This window comes from Oryzias melastigma, linkage group LG17 (genome assembly GCF_002922805.2).
Source record: "Oryzias melastigma strain HK-1 linkage group LG17, ASM292280v2, whole genome shotgun sequence".
Taxonomy (NCBI): Eukaryota; Metazoa; Chordata; class Actinopteri; order Beloniformes; family Adrianichthyidae; genus Oryzias; species Oryzias melastigma.
Genome location: NC_050528.1, coordinates 13,888,884 through 13,907,997, shown reverse-complemented (window position 1 = coordinate 13,907,997; position 19,114 = coordinate 13,888,884). Strand labels below are relative to the sequence as shown.

General features: G+C 41.2%; 3 protein-coding genes across 4 annotated transcripts in view; 1 reads left to right on the top strand and 2 right to left on the bottom strand.

Moving 5' to 3' along the window:
• proca (protein C (inactivator of coagulation factors Va and VIIIa), a) overlaps positions 1 to 6,250 on the top strand; it is a 7,543-nt gene extending 1,293 nt beyond the window's left edge. The window contains exons 5-10 of the mRNA XM_024268819.2: positions 489 to 513; positions 691 to 801; positions 903 to 1,043; positions 1,332 to 1,450; positions 2,727 to 2,844; positions 5,121 to 6,250. Coding sequence (XP_024124587.1) covers positions 489 to 513; positions 691 to 801; positions 903 to 1,043; positions 1,332 to 1,450; positions 2,727 to 2,844; positions 5,121 to 5,719 — 1,113 coding nt within the window. The 3' untranslated portion in view covers positions 5,720 to 6,250. The remainder of the gene's footprint in view (positions 1 to 488; positions 514 to 690; positions 802 to 902; positions 1,044 to 1,331; positions 1,451 to 2,726; positions 2,845 to 5,120) is intronic.
• A 142-nt stretch (positions 6,251 to 6,392) lies between these two features.
• On the bottom strand, positions 6,393 to 9,978 carry dusp28 (dual specificity phosphatase 28). Its single transcript, XM_024268918.2, has 3 exons — positions 9,507 to 9,978; positions 8,544 to 8,929; positions 6,393 to 7,558 (listed from the first exon to the last, which is right to left on the bottom strand). The coding sequence occupies exons 2-3, from the start codon at positions 8,886 to 8,888 to the stop codon at positions 7,457 to 7,459; spliced, it is 447 nt and encodes a 148-aa protein (XP_024124686.1). The 5' UTR covers positions 8,889 to 8,929; positions 9,507 to 9,978; the 3' UTR covers positions 6,393 to 7,456.
• Positions 9,979 to 12,844: 2,866 nt separating this feature from the next.
• vcpip1 (valosin containing protein (p97)/p47 complex interacting protein 1) overlaps positions 12,845 to 19,114 on the bottom strand; it is an 11,176-nt gene continuing 4,906 nt past the window's right edge. Inside the window, exons 2-4 of one of the 2 annotated variants that reach the window (XR_002918872.2) lie at positions 16,710 to 16,796; positions 15,395 to 16,314; positions 12,845 to 13,400 (exon numbers count right to left, since the gene is read on the bottom strand). Coding sequence is in view for 1 of the 2 variants with exons in the window: in XM_024268656.2 (XP_024124424.1) it covers positions 15,533 to 16,314; positions 16,710 to 16,796 (869 nt within the window). In the remaining variant the exon portion in view is untranslated. Of the gene's footprint in view, positions 16,315 to 16,709; positions 16,797 to 19,114 lie in introns of both variants that reach the window. The other variant, XM_024268656.2, reaches the window with a different exon arrangement.

The following is a 19,114-nucleotide window of genomic DNA, read 5'->3' as shown; positions in this document are numbered from 1 at the left end:
GTGAATGGGACTGTAACTTTAAAGAGCTTTGAGGTTTCATGGAGGGTAAAAAAGCACCATATAAGAACATGCTATTTACCACTGAATGGGCTGAAAGTTAACTGATTAACTGGAAACATCTGAAGATAGATTAAAAAATGAACCTTTTTTGACATTTTAGAAAAAATAAACTATAAATAACATATCCTGAACACAAAATGAGACTTGAGCACATGAATGAAGAGACCTAAAATAGAGTAGAACCAAGTGTCCAACCAGTGATCAGATAAAATACACATACACTGTTACGTATGAGCACAGTCCTGAATTACATGATTAGACATTGAACAATAGGGAAAGTCAGAATTTGACGAGGTACATGAAACACTTCTTACATTAATGCTTAAGCAGGTAAATTATCTGCTTGCTGACTGATGAATCAACTACATAAACTGACTTAGGACTGCAGTGTAAACCATAAATTGATTATTTTCTATTTGCACTTTCAGCTGGAGTTCTGGACGGTGTACACAGGTAAACATTAATGTTATCATTCAATTTGACACTTATAGAAGTGATACATCCAAAAAAGGGGTGTTCACAGAGGTAAAGTATTTGATTTTTGCTAAGATCAGACTCCTTTTTTAACTGTTCAACTGTGTGGTCAGTTGATCAGCACAGAGCATTGTGGGTAATGTTACTTTGTTTCAGATGGAAACCAGTGTCAGTCCAATATGTGTGTGCATGGTGAATGTGTGGATCTGTTCCAAGACTATGCCTGTCGCTGTAAACCTGGTTATGAAGGCAAATACTGTGAATACAGTAAGTCTGTGCTTCTGTCTATTGGTATAAAATCCATCTGCAGTGCAAGAATACTAATTTTGTAACTGCATTTTCACTTTTCTATTTCTCTTATCTTTCAGATATAACAGCCACAAACTGCTCTGTTAATAATGGGGACTGTGACCATGACTGCACAGAAAGTGAAGATGGTCTTTGGAGGAAATGCAGTTGCATAAACGGATACAATCTGGACAAAGATAACAGAAAATGCATCCCGCAAGGTAAGATTCAAAAGTAATAGTCTGACTGATGTCTCTGCAAAATGACCTGTAAAGATAACCATCAGAGATGCAGCAGAGCCATGAAAATTCTACAACTCTAATCAACTCAAGAAAATCCTAATGAATGTATTTTCACAACTGCAATCAATTAGGAGAATATTGTTGAAGAAAAAGTAGTTAAATTAAGTCTCAAAGGATAATTTTGGGTTGATAGTGCTTGCTTAGAAAGTTCTGGAACTTCAAAGTCAATTTGAGTGTAGAAGCTTCATCTGCTTTTTCTTTTTGTAGGTCCTACATCTTGTGGTCAGTTGTTGATCAGCAGGTCAGAGTACAGTGGACCTGTGGTTGGCCTGCTGCCCTGGATGCTAGGAGGAGAGGTGGGCAAGAAGGGTGAGAGTCCCTGGCAGGTGAGTAAGTATAACTGCAAACAGAACAGAACATAATGATGTCAACGAACCTTGATTAACTCAAGTCCCTTGATGATGAGGGGTTGCCCTGGTGGATTCGTCTTTAAAGCATCATGTGGGGGCAGAGGACAATCCACTTGGATGGGCATACTGAGATGTCCATTTGTCTTTGAAAGGAACTGGACGGGGGTACAAGGGGAGATCACTACCTAGTCTCTCTGAAGTCTATTTCAGGGTGAAAAGGCTGACAGAAGAACTGTAGATCCTTGAATGGGATTTACATTCCAGTCATAGAACAAGACCAGCTCTACTCCCTCCATAGACGGCCTTGGAGCTTACCTAACTAATAAATGTGGGTTTTCTAGATTTGGAGAGGGCATCCAGGCAGAGGATGAGCTTAAAAGTATGGGTCTGGAACACTCCACTGAAGTCTGCCAGGTCTATGTACACCTGGAGCAGAAGCTTGCTATAGTCTGCTGTCAGTATGGACCTGTTTCATGTGTTTTCAAGACTCTGGCAGGAATCTCCCTTGTCAATGATTCTGTTCCTGATTTTTGTAGTTAGAATTTTAGGAGAAACTAAGAGCTGAAGTTTCCGGTTTGAGGTCTTTGATTTTTTTTGTCCTTGTTGCCTCATTACAAAATGACCTGTGCGGGCCGCAGATGGCCCGCGGGCCGCGAGTTTGAGACCCCTGATGTAAAAGGTCATACTTCTTGACTGAAAAAAGTGGCACGCCTTCTAAGAGTAGTGCTCTTGCCATATGTGGAGAAGTTAATGTATCTTAGGGTTGTGTTCATTAGTAAGGATGTATGGAGTGTGAGATCGACAGGTGGATAGGTGCAGGTCCATTGTGATAAAGAAGGGACTGAGACAAAGATAAAGCTCTTGCAACTGGTTCACTGTGTTCCTCCACTCATGTTCCTGGGAGTTCTAAGTGTGATCCCCTACATTAGGGGTGTCAGACCCGAGCTCTTGGGGGCTGGCATCCTGGTGGTTGATTGGAAACATAAAGGACTTTGGCCATCAAGGGCTGAAGTTTACAGTGATTGCCCTTAGTGGAGGTCTCAGTGAAGATCTAGTATGCACTGATGTACGGTTTCTCAACTGGCCTGGGAAAGTCTTGGGGTTTTCTTGGGTAACCACTGGAATAATTTGCAGACAGAGAGAGCTCTAAGAACTTCTGCTTACATTGTTGTCCCTGCAACCCAATTCTAGATGAGGGAGGAATGCAGGGATGGATGGAAACAAATGGTTAAACTCAGATTCTTGCATTTAGGTGGTGGTGCTGAATGCCAGAGGAAATTTTCACTGTGGAGGCGTCCTAATTGACAGAAACTGGGTCCTGACCGCTGCACACTGCCTAGAAAATAATCTACGATTTGGTGTACGACTTGGTGAGTCAGCCATCAGCTACACTTTGACAAACCAGTGACTATTTCAGGCACCTCTAACCTTCCAGCAACCTAGATAAGTTGGATGATGTTGCAGGCAGCAGGATATTCTCCACTGCGTCTCCAAACTCTGTAATTTCTCTCACATGTGCTCAGTGTGAACCTACTTTCATCTGTGAAGAGCACAAGCCACCAGTAGAGAATTTGCCAATACTGGTGTTCTCTTGCAAGAGAAGGACAATTCTAAGCACAACTCCCACCTGTGGGTATGGGGCTCTCATACCACCCTCATAGAGTCTGTTTCTAAAAGTTTGAGCAGATATGCACATTTGTGGCCTGCGAGAAGTAATTTTGCAGGGCTCTGACCAGGGATAGGAGGACTCCAGACCTCGAGGGCCGCATTCCTGCATGTTTTCCTACATACCCTGCTCTGGCATGTTTTAATTGGCTGGACATACCTGAACTAAGTAATCAGTCATGAGTAGGGTTTGGATATCTCGAAGTCATGCAGAAATTGTGGTCCTCGAGGCCTAGAGTTGCCTATCCCTGGTTCTGACAGTGCGCCTCCTGTTTCCCCTTGTACAAAGGAGGAGGCAGTAATCCTAATACACGGTTGTTGCCCTCCTTCAACCTCCTCCACATCTCCTGATGTACTGTTCTGTGTCCTGGTAGTTCCTACATGCATGACATTATGCTGACAGACACAGCAAACCTTTTTGCCAGAGTTTGTATGGATGTGCCGTCCTGGATAAGTTGCACTACCTGATCCACTTGTGTGGGTTGTGAAATCAAACGTCTATTTAGACATATGCAAATGCATGTTTTGGGCTTCTGCGTTCAAAACTCTTACGTTCACATGTAGCTCAGCACATTTTTTAAGGTGTTTTTGGGTTCTGTATACAAAACACATGGCCATTAAATGCTTGTTGAAAGTTAACCTCGGTGCTCTCTTGGGTCCAGATGATTCCACCCTTACATTGATGTGTGATCCCTCCCATGACAAAGGTGGACAGGATTTTAATAATAATAATAAATAATAATGGATTGGATTTATCTGCGCTTTTCCAGACGCTCAAAGCGCTTACATTGTATATCCATTATTCATTCACACATCATTCATACTTGGTGATGGTGAACTACTGATGTAGCCACAGCTGCCCTGGGACAGGCTGACAGAGGTGTGGCTGCCAGTATGCGCCTACGGCCCCTCTGACCATCACCGGAACATTCATACGCATTCACACACCAGTGGAGGCACACTGGAGGCAAGTAGGGTAAAGTGTCTTGCCCAAGGACACAACGACACTTGGCTGGCGGGAGCCGGAATCGAACCGCCTATCCTTCGATCATTGGCCAACCCGCTCTACCACCTGAGCCACTGCCGCCCATTTTGTCAATCATGGACACCAGTGGAGATTAAAAATCCTTGGAAAAAAAAAAGTTCAGTAGGGTTCAGATGGCCCCACTTTTAATATAAACATGCCTAGGTTAGCATAAGGGTTAAATCAATTGAACTTTGACCAATCAGGGACTTGGATGTAGTAGTGAACCCACGTTCAGCGTGTTCTAGAATGCGTGACACATGCCCACTGTGAACGTAGGTTTAGTAAGAGGGGAACTTTCACGCCTATCAAACTGAAAGGACTAGATGAGGCTCAGCAGAGGACCAATATCAGTAACATATCAGTTTGAATGTATCTTTAGACAAACAAGAAATAAGTCCAGAGCAGACATGTTTGGCCATAATACAAAAATATGTTGGAAAAAGGTAATAAAAAAACTGAAAAAATATGTTGCAAGTATAATACAACACATGTTCATGGCACACACACAATTTATGCAGTCTACTTTGTAAGTTTCTAAATCTGAAGGATGTTTTGTCCTACAAGATTCCCTCCACCATATCTGTCTGTGACTCACTCTTGAGGTATCTCCAGATGCTCTCTTAAAAAAATATTCCTGATTAAAAACTTATTAAAGGCAAAATTAAATAGTTTTATTTTTCCATGTAATATTTAAGACTTTTTTTTAATAGCAAGGATAAATTTAGCAGGTCCCTGTCAATAGATTTTACCATTAGACACTCTGTATTTAAGATAAGTACATGATGGTGGGAAATTCAAGAAGAACTATGATCAGTTGAAATCAAATTAGTGATGTACAGATACATTTAACAGAAAGCTCCACTAAAAGGTTTAATAGAAAAATACTTGAAATGCTTTTCTGTTGTGACTATTTCTCACTGTCACTGACTGTCTCATCATGATTTGTGCTGTCAGGTGACTACGAGCTTCTCAGAAAGGAAGGCACAGAGGTGACACTGACGGTGGTCAAGGCTTTCAAACACCCAAACTACAACAGAGACACTGTGGACAATGACATTGCTCTGCTGCGCCTGCAGACCCCCGCCCCGTATAACAATTACATTGCTCCCATATGCCTACCAGGGCAGGCGATGGCAGAGAGGGTGCTCCACCTTAATGGCACCACCACTGTGGTGACTGGCTGGGGCAAAGATGACAGCGGTAAGTACAGTTCGGCCCTGAACGTCATCAAAGTGCCGCTGGTCAACCACAGCGTCTGCGAACAACAAATGTTTCCTCACACCATCTCTGAAAACGTGCTCTGCGCTGGAATCCTGGGTCAGAAAATTGACGCCTGCGAAGGGGACAGCGGCGGGCCAATGGTCACTCTGTACCACGGCACATGGTTCCTGGTTGGCTTAGTGTCGTGGGGCGAGGGCTGCGGCCAAATAGACAAGCTAGGCATCTACACCAAAGTGTCCAACTACAATGATTGGATCAGAAAGGTGCAGGAGGAGTGGGACAAAACCAATAACCTGCAGGGAGTCTCAGCGTCTTCCAGGAGATCAGTCTGATCTGTTGAAGCCCCAGCAACATCTAACAGCATCAAAGACGTACTAACTTTTAAATAATAAACTCTCATACTCTTTGTGTTGTTCTTCAACATGTAACCTTACCAAATTCAGGAGAAGTTCATGAGGTGTCCTTTCAATTTCTAGAAAACATCAGGTCAACCAAATGAAACAAAAGTCAACATTAAACGAAAAATATAACCATGAAAAACATCTCGCGACATAACGAATGCTGAGATTATCTTCAGAAATCTCAAAGCAGATCCTTGATGTATATTAACTTTATTTGATATCCACCAGCGAATACAGAAGTGTACAATCTTAAAGTCATTAAGCAGCTAAATGCGCCAAATATTTTACACAGTATATTACACACACACATTTAGACTGGTTTCATTCTCATCAAATTGAGGATTCCTGTGGTCTAAAGGAGATAGAATTATTGCTTTTGTTTGAAAGGAAGGCACCACAAACACAAATATATTTGTTCCAGACTCAAACTTCAAATAAAAGTCTGCAAACTGTTGTTTCAAACGAGTCTTACACGTGTTTGCACATTAACCCTGAGTCTTTATGTTTACTAATTTCACAGTTTAAAGCAGTTAAAATGTTCACCAATTCAAGAGGTAATACTTTATCCTCACAGTGTCTCATACTAATGAAAGCAGGTGTGTTATTTAATGTATTTGTTTTGTTGACTTTAATCAAAGTTAATGTTCAGGTTGGTAAATGAAAGCAGATGGATATTATTGCAGGTTTCTGAGGAGGATCTACTGTTGTCTCTTAACTATTCTTGAGTTTCTATCATTTTTTTTTATTGTTTCTAAACGATTGACTGTAAATGAGAACTGGATGAGTGAGTGTGACCTCCCTCACAGAAAGCAGCTTTCTTCCAGAACCAACAAAATTAAGTCAGATCAGCTGCCAATTTTTCAGCTATACAGGTGTAGTTATGTTGGAGCCAGACGTCATCAATAAGCAGTGATTTATCCGAGTCAGTCTTAAGTCAACGTTTCTATGGCAACCATTTTCACCAGTCAGGCTGGGAGAATCTGTCAAACATTTTAAATGTTTGACGTGAGTCACTGAGGCATCTGATTGGTCAGTTTATAACTTGGAATAATTTTCGCTACAGAAAAATGTCGTAAAAAAAAATCTGGATTAGCAAAACCATGTTAAAAAATGTAGTCAAGTAAGAACGGTTATTCTGACAAATAATGACTTCTAAACCTGTTTGGAATGAGGGGGGTGGGGGTCAGTCCATTTCACATATACAGTCAATGGTTCAAACTTTTTCTACATAGCTTATTTTTAAGGAAATTGTGCCAGCTAGAGGTAAAACTTTGAATTACAGAACACAGAAAGTAAAAAAAAAAAGAATTACAAAATGTTGTAAAAAACATGATAACATTTCATAAGAAAAAGGAAGACTGAACAATCATGACAGTCTTAACTATATTTTGGTATAATTTTATAAACATTTAAAACGATAATAATATATTTTGTTTATTTATTTTCAATGGCAAGTATTTTAAGTCAAATCTGCATTGATAATTTCCTAACTTTGGCGCCCTCTAATGGATATTTTGTTAAACACAAGACTAAATACTGTCAATGAATAAATCAATCAATAAATAAATGAAAGGTTGGTTTTCTCAGACTGTGTTTCGCCCGTTTCCATGTGAAGTTTGGGATCAGAGGAGAGTCTGGAGTGGAGGCTTCACCTGCTGCTTCATCACGTCAGGACTCTCCCCTCCTCTTCTTCAGCTCCTCTTCATACCTCTGCAGCTGAGCCATGAAGCCAGGGTTCGGATCGATCTCATGACGTGCTGTCTTCACCCTCTGAGAGAAGAATCAACATTAAGTGGAAAGCTGTAGTCATATCTGTCAAGTCTAATCAACAAGGATCCTGAGATTATTCTCTTCAGGAGTCAAGTTCTCTTTTATTTTTCAGACTTTTGTTCTGGTTCTGTCTTTGTCCAGATGATGTTAAACTCCTCTATGATGAATGGAAGAAGAATTTCTGGTCAGAAAAAGATTCACTGTTTTGTTTATTTGTTGTTTTCCATTTGGATAAAAACTTTAGACTCTTCCTGAGCTTCTCTGATAAAAAGGTTATTCTACTCTGATGAAAATTACCAAAAAACACTTCATGTTTTAGAAAAATGAAACCGTCCTGCAGCCTCAGCTCCACCTGCAGACTCTCTGACCTTCAGGACCGGTCTGCTGATGACAGCAGTCATCACAGCAGTTAACACAGCAAAAAGTCTCCAAAATCCTGAAATAGAACCGTGTGAAAGCTGAGGGGAATCAACTTACGCTGCCGTCAGGTCACCTGCTTCAGGTCATCCCCTTCAGGTCCTAATTAAAGACTCACCCCAATGAAAACTGAGTTTCAGGCGTTTTTAACACATTCTTGTGCCATTTTCAGATAATGGGGGATATATTCTAAGGAAATTCATCTTAAACTGACATTTCTTCAAATCCTTGGGGATCAGGAATAGACGTTCTGTATTTTCCTCATCCTGGCATCTGGTTCCGACCTGTTCGGCTGGACGGCTCCATCATTGCTCGCCGTTTTTGTTGCACTGATAATGTGAGGTTTCGATTGTGAGGAGCTGTAAGGTAGTAGGGGAGCTTGTTAATAGAGAGCCCTGAGTTATGGGGGATAGGAAGAGGGGTTGGGGTTGCTTCATGCCATTGGTCCCCCTTATAATTAAGAGGTGAGAGTCTAATTAACTCTTGCCGCTCTGCAGAAACTATGTCCTAGAAAACACAAAATTGCATCATCATAACTAAATCTCCAGTTGATCTCCATCATCCTGACCTGTAAGGCCTCCGTCAGCGTCAGTCTGCGGTGCTTCATCAGGTAGGCGATGCAGATGGTGGCGGAGCGGCTGCGTCCGTTCTTGCAGTAGACCACGCTGCGTCCTCCCCGGTTGGCCTCCTTCTGGATGGCGTCGGCGCAGCGGTCAAAGTGGCTGTAGAGGTCCTCGTTGGGGTCGTCGTAGACGGGGATCTGCAGCTTGGTGACTTTGGCGGAGGGAAACGGCTGCTGCTTGGACACGTTGATGCAGAGCGTCACCGCCTCCTGCTGGATGAGCTCGTCGTTGCAGGCGGAGCGAGAGTTGCTGATGAACAGAGCTCTGGTGACCTTACACAGCTGCAGCATCCCGGCCAGGTATGGACAAACTGACCTCCTCGGATCAAGTCCTGGACGAGGAGAGAGTCAGAAGGAACTTTTTACAACACTTATAGGCTTTTTAATGGGTACACAGCATAGCCAGCCTCTGTCTGTACTCCCACCACATGGAAAAACGTTCAAAAAAAGACTGAAGCACTGCAAAGAAACAAGAATAAAAGTGAACTATAAATCAATATGTAAAAAATACAGAAAAATCAAAGAGTTACAGAAAAAAAAAACAAATTTTATCCGAAATTCCATTCTTAATGAATAAATAAGAATATTTGACAAAACCAAAGGAAATCTACTGTTTCTATAAAATTAAATTTTATTTGGATTTTTTAAGACCCTCATTTTGTACATAATTATTTTTTTGTATGCATAATAGAACTTGCAAAAAAAACCCCATTATTTCTTACATTATTGATTTGGAATAACGAGAGTTTGGGTCATCCTTAATCGTTCTATATAACCTCGGAAACAATTGACAATTTTTTACCTCCATTTTTTCATCCTTTTATTTCGTTTTTACAAATATGGAAAAATACAAAATATATATATTCTTAGAAAATCATGGAAGAAATTCAAAAACATCAAAAGACTTACATTTCCAGATATGGAAGAACAGTAGTGTGATGAACAGAGGACGGAGCAGTCCGTGAACGCCCCACGAACAGACGCGGTTCTGTACAAATCTCTGGACCTTAAACTCGCGGGTTGTCAAAGGACCGTGCGCGCTTTGACACTGTTCGGCGGTAAAGGCAGATCCGGACGGGTCCGGTCAGTTCTGGTCTCCGCGTGACCCACGCTGCTCTGACCTGAGCGCGCGCGCGCTCTAAATTTACCAGCGCTGTCAGCTGCGCTACCCCGGGTCCTAACGCCGCCATTTTACAGGAAAATAATACATTTTCTAGCAGAGCAGCACGCGGGTCACAATTAAAGTGTTAATTGGAGAGGTGGAGGTAGTTCATTTACCGCTAGATGCACAAATGAGCCTGAAACTCAGATTAGCAAAGTTATTAGTAATCCGAGTTCCAGACTCAAGAGTGGGACAACTTTTCAGGCCAGGAGTTTACTGGTTAAGACCGGCTCATTTTTCCCCACATGAAAAATTAGGAAATAATTTAGAATGTAAAATACAATAAATGCTTTATCACAGTTTGGGAGAAAAAAATCCTAAATAACAAATAATAAACAAATAATAATAACAAAAAGTTGTGGTTTAAGAAGTGTAACCTGTATGAAAACGTGTAATTGAACTTTTTTAACATTTGTAAAACCATCACCATAATAATTCCAGAATGTACAGCGTTAGTCACCACCTAAGAAGTGAACTAGTTTCTGAAACCTTATTTTTTACTTCAATGGACATAAGAATTTATTTTTATGCTGACATGATCATAAAAGCCTCCGAGTGCTCCTGACTGAGCATGCTCCATAACCTGTTTTTATCTTCAGAATGGAGATGGTTCTCTGACATGAAACTTGGGACAATAAAAGGCTCAACAAGAATGTGTATGTCAGCCCAATAGCTGAGAAAGCATCTGTGAAGATGTTATATAGTAAACACATATAACAGTTTCTACAAGAACTGCAGGTTCTGCTTCCAACATGTCTGGTTCACCTGAGCCTTCTGTGGCATCTCAGTACCTGTCCTGACAGTGACAGAAAGTTTACGTTTGCAGAGGAGTATGTAGCCTATACCTGCCATGCCCAAACATTTTTCGGAAATTGGCATATCTGACTTCATAGAACAGCTAAGACTTTAAAAAATACAGTTTTTAAACAGCTGTGTAATTCTATAATGAAAATGTCGGTTTCCTCTCATCGTTGTCGGACTCAGTCTCATTGTCAGGTCATTGTTCAGCAATGATACCGGCCGCTTTAGCGAGAGCTCTGACAACAGTTTCAGCAGATCTTTAGCCCACGCATCAACAATCATGTTCTCCTCATACTTGTGTGAATGTTCCAGCATCCTCCCACAGTCCAAAACATCTGTTATTGGTTAGAGAATGTGAGTGTGTTGTTGTTTATCTTTGTGTTCCCCTGAAACAGACTGGAAAACTGTCTTGGGTCCACTCCACCCTCACCCTTCAGCTGCTGTTTGACACCGCACCCTAAACGGGAATGAAGTATGTTCAATAAATGAGCAGATCAATAATACTGTCTGATGTTTTTAGCTTTTTGTGTTGATGGTTCTACAATAAATAACTTTGCTTCCAAAAACCGAAGTTTGCCAATTTATGTTACAAATTTAATATGTAATGTTTAAAAAAAGTGTATATTTGCCTGAAGAGAGAGAGAAAAAAACGTTTGAAAATATAGTTTAAAATAAAAATAAATAAATAACAAGCCTATTAGACTGTTTCCAAATTAATTCCCTGGAACAGGATTACTAGAACATTAATTATTAACATTATTAATTATTAACATTAATTGTTGCAGTTATTAAAATACATTACTAATGTTATAATCTGCTAATTTGTTTATTGATCTTAAGCAGTACTTTTTATTCAAATATAAAATATCATTTTTTTTAATTTATTTAAATCAAAGTTTTTAAAATGGTACCACAAAGAGACCAACAGTTTTGAAATGTCCTCAAATACCCCTGTTTAAAAACCATAAATATGAAAACAAATATAGACTGAAATAAATGGAAATGAATAAATTCTAGCAACTAAAGGGATCAATAAATAAAATAAAGAGTTGATTGTCATGTATTTAGCGGTAAAAACTGGTCGGGCCTAATAGATTCAGCAGAAAGCCATTAGTGGTATGTATTAAAGGTAGTACCTAAACCATTCCACAAGAGGGCAGCAGCGCTACGCTCTCACAGCAGGATCCCTTTAAAACACTAAAGAAGAAGAAGGGACCGGAAATTCCAAATCTGCCGGCGGAAGTAAACAAGAGCATCATTAGCATCAACTTTTGAAAGTGCAGTGAAAATGGTGCTACTGTGATTTAAATTTAGGTGCTGAAAGTTTCAGTCGCGATGCCGTCATTGTCACAAAGTCCCGTCATAAACGCGCTTCCAGAAAATGGACTAAAGGAAAATGGGCGTCACCCGGAGACATGAGACAAACATGCACACAACAGATGTGTACAGCTGTCGTCTAACGTATACACGAATGTGAAAGCTAGATATTTAATCAGAACTTAAGAACCTAGGCAAAATTCATCATGGTGTAACGAATAAATACATTTGACTTGTAGAGGAGCTAGAATTGTTCCGTTTTATGCTTTAAATTTTCTGCCCATAAACTGCTTATGTTTTTGTTTTTTTTTTTTCAGTGACCGTAGACCTAAAGTTATCTTCCCTTGCCTCAAGCCAACTAACCCCATTTATTAAAAAAAAAAAAAAGCGTAGAAATGAAATCTTAAGCCTAATTTTATTTATGTATGCCTTCCATCATCAGAAAAAATATCACGAGAACATGTTAAAACACGTCTTTAAAGTCTTTCTTTACTGTAGGAATTAGTGACAATTATTTTTCCGTGATTTTCAAACACATGTTTGCATCTCCAGACTGATTTTTGTTGTGACTTAACTAATGTTTTGACTTTTTTCTTCATCAGACAAGTCAGTTGAACCTCAAGACTATAGCTTGAACCTGCAGGAGGCGGAATCTCCATGAATTAAAGAAAAGGATGAAGTTTGTGTCGGCGAGGAAAGAGAGCTGCTCAAAATTATTCTAAAGGAAGAACCAGATATCTTGATGATGAAACCTCCCACTGAAGACAGGGAGGAACTTAAAATGGACAATTAATTCTGAAAATTCTCTGCCACACCTGCGGGAGGGGCTCGTATGAGCCGCTTTTCTCCTTCAGAATCTACTGGAATTACGTTGATCGTGTTAACAATTAAACATTACTGTAAATCAAAGAACATAAACACATAACAGAAACATTTTCTGACAAATCAGAGATGAAACCAAACCAAAACAGGTGAAGGAAGTGATTTTATTGTGGCAGAAAAGTCCTCTCATGCAAACAGCGATGTCAAACTTCAGGAAATGAACAATCTGTTTCTGTACACGTCCAAATATACTACAATATATACTATTATACAAGTGGATTACATTTTATATCATTAGTACAGCAGTCACACAGAGGAACTTCAAGTGTGTTAAAGCAGAGTCCAGAACCTTCAGTCTCCGGTAGACGGACCCGCCTCTCCTCCTAGCAAAGTGCAAAATCTTCCGCATGTTGATCTCAAACAAATTTCTTTGATAAACTGGACCGAGTCACAGAGTTTCAGCCAGTTCCATTAAAGGAACTTAAGAAATCAGTCAGTTTAATGTTTTAAGGCTGGATGGAAACCACTTTATTTTGTTTAAAGGAAAAAGAGGAAACTGACTTTCTTTTGTTATTTCGAAGCGGAAACTCATCGACAGCCGTTTCAGAGAGCCTGCAGCCGTTAAAGCTAAGGGGAAAACGCACTATCCCGGTAGCACATGCTCATGTTTACGCCACACCTGGAATTTCTTCTGGAAACTTCTGCAAGACAGACGGAAAAAAAACGCAACAGCAATGAGAAAAACTGCAAAAACGGAAGGATCCGGCATCTAAGCTTCCTAAAACCTGCGAGGATCAAACTTCCCGCTGCTCCCGTGACCTCTGACCCTTCAGGGATTCACCTGAGTTCGCACAACCTGCACCTCATAGGTTTTAAAGTATGAACCCAGCAGATGAGAACAACTTCTTCTGCAGATGAAAAGAGCCTGACTCAAAATGAAGTGGTGATTTGGTGCCCCCTTGAGGACAGTGTGTGGGTCTGAAAAGCTGCTTCTGAAAAAAACACTTCAAATTTAAACCTGTTTTCTAAAAAAAAATAAGGTTTAAGAGGAGCATTTTACCTCTTAAATATTTTTTATTTTTTATAAATGCAAAAAAGAAAACCACTTTCAAAATAAAATCCGCCTGTGAGTGGAGCCACTGGTCACCTGACTGCTCGTCCGATCAGTACTACAGTAATGTTTACTCTGGAGAGCTCCTCAGATAACAATGAAACAAACAATCTGAAAGCAGATAAAGCTCTGAACTTCCTTGAATTTTGTTTGTTTACGATTGTCTCCTGTTGTCCTGACCTGGACACCTGTCAGCTTCCTCCAACTTCAACCATTTTTATGGAAAACTCAGATAAAATGCATTTATATTCAGAAAAAAACACTGCTGGTGGCAACTTCTGCTCCCAGGTGGCTCATGGGAAATGTAGTTATGAAGAATGTTAAATTTAACTGCAAAACGTCTCAAATCCAAACAAACATATCCTAATTTCAAGTGTTTCTACTCCTCCAAAGTTTCAGACAAATACTATTGTCTGTCTTTTTTTTTAACCAAAAAAGACTAAAATTTATTTCTTAAAATTAGAAGGTTTTCCTTCATTTTGGGCAAAAGTGAAAGTTTCAGGCACTTGACCATCAGATAAACCAAACTAAAGTTCCACTTTGCGCTCAGAAACAAAAGAAAGTTTGTGGAGAATGTCTCATCTGTCAGCAGTGAACCCTCTGTCGCTGATCAGCTGATCTTTGGTGACTTCTTGGTGGATTTTTTAACTGAACGTGCAGACGAGTGACCCATCAAAGGAAACATGGGATGTAAAGAAGAATCAAACCAGCATACAGCTGAGCTCAGCGTTAAGGAGAAAAGGATCATGGGAAGACGATCCAAACCTGGTTTTAGCTCAAACTTCTGGGAATGCTGTTGCATCCATTTGGACCAGGACTTTAAAATCTGGTTAAACAAATCTGTTTGAAAGGCAGTTTTATTGTCAGATTGGTCGAACAGGATCAGATTTTCTTAGTTTCTGGATTCACCTGGAAAAACTCCTGTCTAGATGAACGACCAGATTCATCCGACTACTGTGAGGAACAATTATGTCTAGGTTTAAAAAGAAGATATTTTGAATTTTGCCTGAAGGGACTTTAGGAATAAAACAGAAAATTTCCCTCCAAAAAATGACACTTCACATTAATTTTCAGGTCAAATGAATTGCACCAGCTGTTGATGAAGCCTTTCATCAGCATCTTCTGTTTGTTTGTTGTTGTTTTTTTAATCTGTTACTCGTCTGACAGCCTGAGATCACAGGAAGGACCAGGTTTTTCTGTAGGAACCTCCTGAATTAGAAACAGCTGCTGCGTTTCCACCTGCTGCCTCTAGGTGGTGCAGTTTGGCCTAAAGAAGAGGACACAGCAGAAAACCTTCATCACCATGAAAGACTATATATCTAACCTCACGTCCGGAGTCACGTGCACACATTCGTGCACGTTCACATCTGCAGGTGAACCTATTTAAGATTCTGCCAACATTTCTTCTCGACTTTCAGGTTCAGCCTAATAAGACAAACAGATTTGGAAGGCAAAAGAACGGATGGTTTTGGGTTCTGTGATTGGCTGCAGCTGCGATGGGGGTGTGTACCGCCGAGTGCACATGTGCAGGCGCACAGCGGCGGGCTGTGAAGTCGGCATGAGAGCGCAGAGGGCGTGTCTTACCGGCTCCGATCCCCTGCAGGGCAGACGCTCTGTAGTCATGCAGTAAAGACGACGCGACATGACAAAGAGCAAAGCTTTATGGTTGCACCTGAGGCGCCGCTCAGGCGGGGTGGGGGGGCTTTGAGAGTCCAGGAGCGATCAGGAGTGGTCCATGGGCTCAGAGGGATGGCTCTGCCCTGCGTCCTGACTCTCCATCTCCTCCGGTTCCTCCGTCTTCTCCTCCGTTTTTCCGGGCGTCATCCCTCCTGCTGACTGATGGGCGGTGGGCTTCGCCTGGCCGCTGCCCGTCTCAGTCCTCCCTGTTCGCTCCTGGGTTCCGCCCCCTGCAGCGGCGGCAGAGCTCTGCTGCTCTCTGAGGTGGCGCTCCATGGAGGCCTGGATGGAGGAGACCATCTCCTGCAGCTTCTTCCTCTGCTGCTCCATCAGGCTCGGGTCCACAGCGCGGCTGTCCTTCATGGTGACGAAGCCCGGCGCCATGCGGACCAGCTCCCTGGTGGTGTCCTCGGGGATATCCGACAGGTCGGGGGGCCCTCGGGACACACTGGCGCTCAGATCCACCCCGCTGCTGTGCTGCCGAGTGATAGGCCGGTGTTCTGGAGGGGAGGAGCTTTCAGAGCTCCCCAGTGAGTGACCTTTCCCCTGGAAAGCTGTGACGCTTTGCAGTTGTTCCTTTTTCCGCACCACGCCGCCGCTGCCCAAACGCAGCAAGCCGTGGGAGGGGCTTCCCTCTCTGCTGCCTCTGCTGGACGCCTCAGAGCGCAGCTGCACCAGCGCATCCTTCACCAGCTCCTCCACGTCAGGCCCCACGGGGAAGTGTCCCGCAGCGTCCACGCAGAGCTCCAGGCGGTCCTCGGCAGCATTGAACACAAAGGTCTTCCCCGTCAGGTGCGGCAGCGTGCAGTGCTTCCCGTCCATCAGACCTGAGTGACACACAACAAACAAAAGTTTCAGATCCTAAACTTAAAAGTGAATCTGATTCATAAATATTAACAGTTTATGCAATAAGCATCTAAACCAGCTAAATATTCAAAACCGTTTATTTGAAATCCTCCATCATCAGTTAATCAAAAAAGGATACAAAGAAGAGGTAAACAGTTAATTAACAAATACAAAGAAATTATGTTTTAGTTAACCCAACTTTCTTTTACCAAATAGATAAAATTGCTAAATCAGAAAAGTTGTACATTGAATTTGATGACAATTGCTATGAACAAAGGCATTCAAATTAGTCGACTGATAAAAAAAAAAAAAAAAAAAAAAAAATTTACACAACATGTGTTTGTGAGAAACAAAAAGATCAGGAAAACACACTGACCCATGTCTTTTTTGACAATGTTGTAGAACACGCCGCCCTGCTGGAAAAGGTGTGGCAGCTTCTTTGCGTACGACCAAACATCTTCACCTGAAACAGAGAAAAGCTCCACAGATCAGAGATGCTGAAGCTGAAAACACACTTAGAGCAGCTTCAAATTATTACAACAAAAACTCTGATGCATTCCCTTAAAGTTGGATGTTTTACCGTTTAATGTTGTGCTTCACTGTAGAATTCACTGTTTTAGATAAACACTCCTATGGTAATTGTATTTATTGGTGTTTTTAACATGATCTTGTGGCATTTTTCTGGATGACGGACATATATTAAGAAAATGAAGCTTAAATTTTTCTCTCTGTGAATTTCTTTATTCAAATCATTGTAAGTCAGGAGCAGATAAAAAAAATGACATTTGTAAAAAGTACATTTGTTATATAAAAAAATATGCTAGGCGGGCCACAAGCTCCACTCCATTCTGATGTAGATGATTAGATCCATGTTTGTCTTTGTTTTCCTGAGTGGCATCTGGATCAAAACTGAACGGCTGGATAGCTACAAAATTCCTCTCCATTTTTGCTTCACTGGTAATGTTGCACTAGGGGTGTGAGGGGCTGTAAGCTAGCGGGAGAGTGTGAAAACAGATGAATAATAAGAATTTTGGCTAAAAATTGCATAATCAAAATTAAAAGATTTTAGCTATTTTAAAAATAGCTAAAAATATGATCAGTGTGGATCATGAACAGAACCACATTCTGATCTGCAATAATGTGTAACATCACAGGCATAGATCACAGTAAAAATCCTATTTTTTAACTCTAAGAAGAATCTCGCATCCATAAAAACAGAACACTGAAGAAGTCTGCTGATCTGAAATGCTGCTTTTTTTCTTTCTCCCTATTTTCAATCACATAACCATCATCACAGATGTGAGACGTTCTGCTTCAGAAAACCCAAACATTCAGAAGGATTTGATCAGCAGATTATAGCTGCACCTATAGCGGGACGACAGCATCAGCTACTGAACAGCAGCTCCATGAAGCAGAATCAATTCTGCACTTGCTGCATGATGACAGCATGACGGTGCTCTGATCTTTGTCCTGTCATTCAGACTTTCAGGTCTCAGCTGGATCTGGTAAACAGGAAGGGGAGGAGCCACAATGTTGGATCAAATCTGGGTTTGTGACACCGAGCTGCTCGGACTCTGTGTGGGGCCTCTTCCTCACATGGGAGGAGTTTATCGAACAGGAAGTGTTCATCATCGTCATCTGTTTATCTGTACTGCAACCTTTGACCTGATTGGAAGGTGAAACGGAGGGGAGGCAGCAGCAGACACCTGAGTCAGCACATACACAGCGAGCGCACGCCGTGGCTCTGATGGAGTTCAAAGGCAACAAACCTGGGAATTTGATCAGCTGCTGAGGCGGCGGCCAATCAGAAAGCAGAGAGATTCACGCTTCAGATCTGTTTTACACTTTTAACAAAAACCTAAAAGTTTAAATTGAAGGAACCCGGATATGATCCCGTCACAATAATGCTGAAACCAAATCAAGCATTTTTAAACCTCCTAAAGTCTGAGCTACAGGGCAGATGATTTTGAGTTCAGCAGCCGAGAGAACTTGGGACTCAAAAAATAAATGAATGAATCTCCAAACATATTTGGCCAATATGCTGATTCAGCTGCAACTGTTTACAGACGCTCCAAAAAAAGGGGCAGAAGAAAACCGCAGTGGTTTTATGACTGAATGGTTCTCTAAATCGGAATAATCCTTTAAAAATAAAATATGTTAAAGATTCTCACCAATGAAAATGTTGTTTTTGGTGTTTCTATCGTTATTCTTATAGCATTTTTTTCATGATAGCGGAAGCATATAAAGAAAATTAAGATTAAAGCCATGGATCAGGAGCAGAAAAAAGAGTTTAATTATGGTTTAGAAAATATGTTGGGTGGGCCACAAGCTTTCTGCTCTGCTCCATTCTGATGAATCCACGTGTAGACTAGATCCATGTATGTCTTTGTTTTTGTTAACTGAGCCGGAACCTGGATCAAAAGTGCATGATTGGATGGTTGCTCGCCGATTTTGCTGCACCGGTTATGCTAGGTTGGGGTTGAGAGGGGCTGTAAGCTAGCAGGAGAGCTTGTAAACAGAGAGCTCGCAGCAATGGAGAGGAGGAGAGGGACGGTTTGCTACGCGCCAACATTTATTACAACAACTTGGAGAAAAATTTCTAATAAACTCCTAATAAACTATGTCCAAGAAAACAATACTGATTATTTGATTTTAGCTAAAAAAAAGAAAAAAAAGGTTGAGTATGATTAAAAGACCACCGCTTTTCAAACAGATCCCAAGAGGATCCGAGCTGGTTTAACTTGTGAGCTTGACAGTAAATAAAGCTGCAGAATCCTCCAG

Excerpts from the sequence above, each read along its gene's own strand:
- dusp28 (XM_024268918.2), bottom strand. The coding sequence starts at position 8,888 with ATGCTGCAGCTGTGTAAGGTCACCAGAGCTCTGTTCATCAGCAACTCT. Across the intron at positions 7,559-8,543 it reads CGCTGACGGAGGCCTTACAG|AGGGTGAAGACAGCACGTCA; the intron begins GTCAGGATGATG and ends TTCTTCTCTCAG.